At 38.4% G+C, this 8476-nt stretch overlaps 1 protein-coding gene across 1 annotated transcript in view; it reads right to left on the reverse strand.

The window, feature by feature from the left end:
* The window catches only part of CCDC174 (coiled-coil domain containing 174), a gene marked incomplete at its 5' end in the record, with an annotated part of 9543 nt that extends 2427 nt beyond the window's left edge, over positions 1-7116 (reverse strand). The window contains 8 exons of the mRNA XM_009073137.1: positions 223-370; positions 614-708; positions 1104-1240; positions 2096-2191; positions 4118-4298; positions 5104-5162; positions 6076-6176; positions 7012-7116. Coding sequence (XP_009071385.1) covers positions 223-370; positions 614-708; positions 1104-1240; positions 2096-2191; positions 4118-4298; positions 5104-5162; positions 6076-6176; positions 7012-7116 — 922 coding nt within the window. The remainder of the gene's footprint in view (positions 1-222; positions 371-613; positions 709-1103; positions 1241-2095; positions 2192-4117; positions 4299-5103; positions 5163-6075; positions 6177-7011) is intronic.
* Between the last annotated feature and the right edge of the window lie 1360 nt (positions 7117-8476).

The following is an 8476-nucleotide window of genomic DNA, read 5'->3' on the forward strand; positions in this document are numbered from 1 at the left end:
TACAATCTACACATTGTATTTCTACCTGCATTATTAAGCTATTTATGGGATGATTTTATATCTACACACAATGATATGAACTCTCACAATCCTAACTATCCTATTGTATATATAGAGCACATAATCCCAAAATACTGAACGTCCAAACCTAAATCAATCAGAGTCTGCCTGGCCATAGATCACGTAGAAGATGAACTAATGTTTAACATAAAAAGATCATACCGCCATTCTCCAGTTTTTCTGCCTCTTCCTCTAATCCAGCCTCCCTTAACTTTTTAACCTTCCGTGCTCGCAGTTTGGACAGCCTTGCATCCAGGGCTGCCTTCCTCTTCTCCTTCAGCTGTTCACGTTTAGTTCTCTGATCAAGTGTCTGAACAGCAAAGAAAAACATGAATGAATTGTCCTTTGATATTACAATCAAGTACATATGTCCCTTCAGCAAACAACTAAAAGAAATCCTTATCAAGGACCAGGTTTCAACAGGAAAAAGAAGCCAGATTGTTTTGGAGCCAGTCGCAGGCATCACCTAGTGTAACATTTACACAACAAACCAAAGCCAGTGACCACTGACACTTGGCTGCTCTTGTTCCCAGACTGCTCCTCACACTCATACCTGCTCCCGCAGCATATCCAGCGTTGCTCGTTGTTTATGCCTAAGTTCTTGGTCACGAGAAAAGGCAAAGTAGCCAACCCCAAGCTGCCTGGCCTCTGAGAAGAAGAAAAGCCATAAATTCACATTACATGCAGTTTGTAACTCCAGGCACCAGGCACTCTGCTTCCAGGCATGGAATTACTCCTAACAACTTACACCACTTTCAGTTTCAGACAGCTAAAAAGGGCTTTAGATGATATATAAAGTGAAGTTTCCTGAAGGAGAACAGAGGAGGTAGTAAAGAAATTTTAAAAATGCATTTGAGAAAAACAGAATTTGAGGAAAAATATATCTAATTTATGTACTGGTAAATCTGAATGGTTATTACACATGTGGCTTGATGCATACCTACATCTGCCATACAGGCACAGGAAGTAACTTTCCCTTGCTTCCTCTACAGCTAATCTCTTTGGTGATACAAAGGTAAGGGCTATAAAGTGTGGCAGTGTACCATTTTCTCGAATGTCCTCATAATGTATGGGTCCCATGGGTTTTCTGAGGGCTTCTTCTTCTTCCTTTTCCCATTGTTGCCTCTGAAGTTCTCTTCTCATGTCCTCAGATAACAGTGTATTCCCATCAAGATCTTGTCTAATAATAAAAAAAAAAAGGTAGGGATTACAGAGCAGAACTTAAGAGTACCAAACAGTGAAATTATGATTTGGTCTGATTTACTGTTGCAGTTTTCATAAAACACAGATCACTGTGGGCACCACTTAGTGATACACCATTGATGACTTATGGTACATGGTGAAGACAGAAATACAAAACTACCTTTGAAACAAGATGCTAGTAGAACATGTTATTAAAAGACAAACAAAATCACATCCTTTATCAGAAGCTTTATGAAATCATTACCAGCTCACAGAATGAGAGATGCAGCAATGCCTTTTATTGGCATCTCTGGGGATTCAGCAACCACATATAGAAACATTACAGATGTAGCATAAGAAAAGGAAAGGTATTTGAAGTAAAAAAAAGCAGCCAATTACCCTAGAAGTCCATGCCAAATATGAATACACAATATGGAAATAATTTTAACACAAGAGTTGTTAAACAGCTGTTTAACAGAAGAGCAAAACCAAATAAATGGAGACATAACAAATTCACTCTGAATATCATGATGAATTTGGAACTGCTAAAACATTGTCATCAGTTTCCAGGTTAAACAGAACCAGGAATCACTTCTCTGGCATTTTATGGGAGGCATAACAAAATACAATTTCCACACAAGGACCCCAGTTATAAAAGATGTTTCAAATATCTGAGATTGCTAAGTCAATTGATTAAACCCTTTCTCTGCAAACTATGCAACCCTAGGGAAAGCAATAGCATCACCAACTCTGGATTGAGAGTGGGGTGACAAAGCACAGCCTCTGGTCCTTCTCACTAAAAAAGTGTGTTAAATACTGAGAGGAACATGCAGTTCCATTAGAAAAACCACACCTTTTTCCTTGAAGTTCCTGGTCCATTTTAAGTAGACTTGGCAAATCCTTCTTCATACAGCATCTAGATCGGCCCAAGAAATCAACATAATCAACCCTGAAATGAAAGCAAAGGAAATTGATGCAGAACTTATATTTGCAGATTTACAGAAGTCTTTACCAGAAGACAGAGGCAGTGACACTTTCCCAAGAGCATTCATCACCTCTCAGTCTCTCTGTGTGTGACAGTGGTTTCCTCTTGTCAGTTAACACACTCCCAGGTTAAGAGACACATTCTGAACAGGGTGTGGATATTTGTATTAGACCTTTACCCAATCTCCCTTTGAGATGGCTGTTTGCCTGGGCCATAAAATGGTGTAAAAAATGTTCAAAAGTTACAATGTCATGTAGTTTTCACAACAAAATAAAACTCAGTCTAGTACTTGCTTAACCATGGTGAAAATAATGATGTGGCATTGACTTCTTGTGGATATGAAATTGCTAGAATATACTTTAATTATCTAAAGCTCATTCAGAACAGGCTGATGGTGTTCATTCAACTGGACAAGGCTGACTAAAACGCAAGCAAAATGTTCCTTTGAAGCACTTCTTATTCAACTTTTGATAGTATTGAACATCTAATTTACAGCTGTCAAAAAAGCTGTTACGAGCTGTACTTATTGCCCTGTAACTTAGAAAGTTCTTTAGCATCAACCTGCCTCAATTATCCCATCCTAAAGAATTAATATTTGCTCTGTAGAAGTATGATTGGCAATCTAGTTCTCCAAACCCAAACTTTTAAAGATCTGTGTTTTTAGCAAGTTATGTCTTTTACATAGTTTCTAAGATATCTATAGTTTAGTATATACTCAGTGCCCTTCAGTTTTTACTGCCATGTAACATCAGTAGAAGAGAAATCTGCATTCTCTATAGTAAAGATGTAACTATGGCTACATAATACTTAGAGTTAATTATGCTAGCACACAAATATGTTCATCAGGATATGGCCTATGAGATGGACACTGTGTTAGTAATGACACGTGTCACTGACATGAGATGGAGGCAGTGACAGCAAAGCACCATGTGAACTCCGAAATGTCCCTGTTTAGTTCTGATACTTTGTGGTGATGGGAGCACAAAGCAGTCTGAGCCCATCACTCATTGGCAGCTTATCTTGAATTTCAGCACAATGCTGATGAGGAGTCTCTCTGCCTTTCCAATCCAGCTGTGTGCTGGAACTCTGCTGGATTAATTCTCCCAATTTATCCCGACACATTACATGGCAAATTGTATCTTGGGCTAATAAACTGAAGAACAGAGGTGGTGTTTGGTATTGGTTACTGTTGGTTTAAACTGATTAACAGAAGTAAAATCTCCTGTTCCATAAGCATTTTAAACAAATAGGCAAGGAAAATGTTTAGTCAGATTGGTTTCATAGTTATTCCTAATGTCTTGGATGAAAAACTTGTGGTTACTTGGAATTTCACAGATCATCGTCAGAAACGATTTGCTGTGCTGCAGTTAAACAGTGGAAAAAATGCTGGAAAATCATATTCTTATTCCAGTCTGAGTTTATCTCCTTTAAGAGAAGGTTGTACAACAGAATGACTGTGCAATTTGTAAGTCACACACAATTAAAAAAAGGGAAGGTGAACACAATAAAGCCCCCAAGTTCTGCTAAAATACATTTCAAGACCTCAAAGCATAAAATTGCATCAATACTGAGATCAGAACTCACATGAACTATGCAAGAAAATAAGATATTATGATGTCTCCCTTATAGTACATTTCCCTGACTGCTCTTTCTCAAATTCCTGGATGTAGATTCCATTGCATTGTTGCCTACATGAAAAGGAAACTACCACAAAGGACTGTCTTTAAAGAAGACATGAAAGAATTTTACCACCTCTTCTCAATGTGTATTATTAAACAAAAAAAGAAAAAAAGGTGCCACTTCACTCCTTTGGAGAATAACATTATTTTCTCATGCAATTGCCACGAAACAGAGCAGCCAGGACAGCTGAGTCCAACCAGTAGCACCAACCATTCTTCATCTGGGTCCTCAGGGGGTGGTATGTCTGCGTCAGGTTGAGTTTCCTCATCATCTGTGTCTCTTTCTGAAGTCTTTCCAGCAGCTTCACTCTGATGCAGCTCCTGCACTTCATGTCGTTTGTCTATGATCTTCTGAGTGAAATCCACCAGGTACAAATCCTCAGTTTCTTCATCTAAGGCACAAAATCAATTCTTAGAGAACAGCCAGAAAAGTTCTGCTCTGAAAAGAGCAGAACTGAGCACAAAATCAATACCAAATACAGTCAGCTTTTCAGCTGCCAGCAATGCCCTTGACCACACTACTGGGGAATACTGAAACCTCATTCAGTGCCAGACAAACCTGGAGCTGTAAATTGGCTCCATGGTGATAACATCTAGTTCTCAATAAAAGTTTTAGGGTATTGTGTATAGTACAGAAAAGGTTGAATTCTTTGCAGCAAAACATTCTCTGTTCACTAACTATTTCAGATGCAAAGGGTTTGTGATGTAACAGCTCAAACACTTTTCTGAGTCTTAAGATTTGGTATGTTGGCAGCAGCTAAGCAGTCAGTAAGTGACTTTTAGAAAAGGAGAGAAAAGTGGTGGATCATGTGGACAAAGATACTAGTAAAGAAAACATCAGAGATCAATTGCAAGGAGATCTGTATTCTATTTTAATAATTCCTTCCTGCAAGGGACTGAATGTGTGAGAGAAGAGAGGGACAGATGAGCATTCTCTAGCCTCATCAGCTGCAGGACCAGGCATTCCCACATGGACCAGTCAGACTCTCCTCCTGCTCTTCTCATATAGGTCCACCCATTAATGAATGTGTGAAACAAATCCCTAGTGCTTTACTAGGACAGGTTGTCCCTCAAAAAGTAATTTTATTTTCTCTTAACTGTATTTGCTCTCCCTTACAAAGCAGAACAAACCATATCAATCACTTTGTATGATAATTTTATATTTATAAATACTCATTTTGCACTAGTTTTGGTCACCTGGGAAGTCTCCTTTTGTCATTTTCTCATACAGCTTTGCTTTCTCTTCTAGTTTCTTCCTGAAAAAGAAAACAAAAAATGAACATTGCAATCCCAATTCCAAACACAGTTCAAGGTGATCAATTTATCCTTAGATAAATGGAATGGGAAAGTTCCAGGAGTGCCTGAAATATTTATTAGAAACTGACTTCCACCTGGTTTTTGTTTTGAACTTTCACTGGCATCTCTGAAGATACAGATATTCAGTTCCAGAGTTTATACTGAAAATAATTTTACTGAATTAATCTTAAGTGCAATTTGTCAAGTAGGCAGGAACATGATGTAACAAGTATTCAACATCTATGTAACTGTTACAGACTGTGAGATAAATACTGGAAGCTAAACCATTATTTATAGGTATCAGACACTAAAAGACAGGGGGAAAAAAGATAAAAGACAGATAACACAGGGTTATACTTAATCTTAGAAGCTGGAGAGAAAACCTTAGCTAACTTTTGGAATGGCAGAAAACTATTTCAGAGAGCAAGGAACTGTTTACAGAAGAACAGCAAATTACTTACAAATGACATTGTCAACAAATACCTTTTTGTGCAACAAACCTATTTAGAAGATGAGGTAATTCTTGCAGAAAAGTGAGCCATTTTCTGTCAAGTCCAAGAAACAGTTTGCTCTAGAATTCTACTATGTCACTGCCCTGGCTTGTAATTCTAAAGATGACTTTAAAAAAAACATTAGCCTGACAAGCTGAGGCAGCTGTGGTAGTGCGAGGGCAGGTATCCCCAGAGCAGGAGCTGCTGGGATGCAGTTTGGGCATTACTGGTAAAGAGCACCGAATTGATGGCTGGTCCTACTGGTTGGTCTAGTGAGAACTGGTAGTCCAAAATACACGTAACTTCCTTTTTGTGCATTTCTGAAAAACACTGAAAAACAAATTCCCCAAAGCATTCTTTTCTTACCAAGCCTAAGAGTTACCTTGATTGATCTAACACATCCTGATCTTCTGTCTTCTGCTCAACATCCTTTGCAGCTCGATTTGCAACTCCAGTGTTCTGTTTAGTCCAGATACTTGGTTTCTGTGCAGGACAATTTTGTAACAAACAAATAAGTGAAAATATTGAAATGGTAATGTTTGACTTGAGACTATACCCACTGTGCTGTAGGATGCAGCAGGTATGTGCTGAATTAACACAGACTGCAGCCCAGTGTCAGAATTAAGAACAGGCTAAGAAGAGAAAAAAAAATCAAACCAAAGGCACTCAGAAATTAGACCAAATCTATTCTGGCAAAGATTTTAAGGTTAAAAAAAAATTAAGAACAATCTTGCTGATTGGTAAAGTAATAACAAAGTTAGGAATTCTTTCTATTCTCTATTATCTCCATTTTAAATACGAAATATAATCAGTTTTCCTGTTTGCAGTGTAATGCTGCAAATGCTGCATGTGCTTCAAATACTACAGCAACAACATATCCTGCTACTAGAAAGATACAGAACAAACAAAACCCAAAGTGCAGTAGAGTGTAAAACATCAGAGGTAATGATGTATTCACTATCATACACCACAAACAGACAGCAGAGCATTTCAGTGACTCTGGAAGAGTCTCTCATTCTCCATCCTTTGGAATAACGTAAAATCTTGGACTAACAAAAAAAAGAAAACTCTTTTCCTAGAGTTACAAAAGCTGTGGATCCCTGTGGGATGACAATTAAGTGGTGTGCATAAGCACAAGATTTCTGCTGTGCAAAACAATCTCACCTGGAAGTGAAATTTAAAGAACATCCTCATCATGTGCATTTTACATTTGACAAGTAACACTGCTCTGAGTATTTATTTATTTAGATTTTGCATATTAACTTCCTTACTTTAAGGAGAAAGAAGAACAAAAACAGAAATGGAAAAATATTTCTACCTTATTAGAGGTTCTGGGCTGTGGAAAGATGCCAGCATCTTTCAGCAGCTTTTCTTTCTTGAATTCTTCTTGCTTGCGGAAGAGTTCAGCCTTAAGATCCACCAGCTACAGCACCAGCAAAACAGCAAATGAAGAACCAGGACATGTCACATCCATACACATCAGTTACTGTAACAAATAACTGTATTTCCAGTAAAACAATCTGGAATTTGCAGTTATGCATTTGATCACATTTTTATGTGGAACTTCAAAGCTCTGATCTGATCACAGAGATCACTCCTGAGTTTACAGCAAACAATAGACAAACCTCACAGGATGCAAATTATGATCAGGTATTAAAACAAACCTCAAAGATATCCTTGATTCTTTATTATATAATACGAGACACATAATTCCATACAGATTTTACCAGTCTCCTAATGGCAAACAAATAGAGAAGGACTAGTGAAATAACACTACTGCATATGAAAAGGAAACTTCTAATCATTAAGTAATGAATAAAGTTCTATCTCAGGAAAGCACTGATCAAAGTCTGCTTTCATAAAACATATATTGTTTCACACTGCTTTATATACTGTTTATATAGTTTTAGAATTTCTTTCTTCTTCTTTTTCAAAATGAATATATAAGTAGCACTGACATCTGTGACCAAGACCCATTTCAGCTCTTATCAGGAACCATCACCAGCAGGGATGTCATCTTGGAATTACAGTAATAAAACCTAGTCTGGAAGAGAATATTGTGCCACTTTCCCTGCAAATCCTACAAAAACCAAATTTCACAGGTGTATATCAGATCAGGGAAGTAGAAGACTCCAGTATGAATATCTGTCCCGAGCACTAAAGGATTTGCTTTTCAGGTCCCTGAAACAATGATGTGCAGTGTTGTAGAACCACCTTTTTCCCACTGCTTTGAAATGATCATCCAAAAACTCATTGTTCATCATTTCATATGCAGTCTACATACATACATACAAACCACAGTTTACATTAACTATTTGCATAACTCCCCACATGAATTGTTCGCAGCAATCTCTAGTGAGTGCCCTGCAGAGCTGACAGGGGCAGCACCTCTCCATCCCTACGGGTGGGAGGTCAATCTGCCCCGACTTGAACCTCCTGTTCCTTAGTAAAACCAGGACATCAACCCACATTTCCTTCTCATGGATCTCGTTAGTAAAACCCAAGAAATAAAAGTTACACTTCCCTCTCACGCCCAAATTTTATCACTACACCAGGACGGAGGGCAAACCCATCGCGGCCACACTCGAGTTATACACTTAGTGCACACACCTGCCCAGGCAGGTGAGAGGGGTAAACCCCAACGCGGAATACCTCCCAGACCCGAGATGTGACTCTCAGAGTTACAACAGCGCCTTAATCCCGCACTTGCTGCAATGATTGTGCATCCCAGTGGATTTAAGGCTAGAGCACAGCACTTTCCCACAGTACTGCGCTGTGCTGCG

Source organism: Acanthisitta chloris, unplaced genomic scaffold, assembly GCF_000695815.1.
Source record: "Acanthisitta chloris isolate BGI_N310 unplaced genomic scaffold, ASM69581v1 scaffold21640, whole genome shotgun sequence".
In the NCBI taxonomy this organism is placed as follows: domain Eukaryota; kingdom Metazoa; phylum Chordata; class Aves; order Passeriformes; family Acanthisittidae; genus Acanthisitta; species Acanthisitta chloris.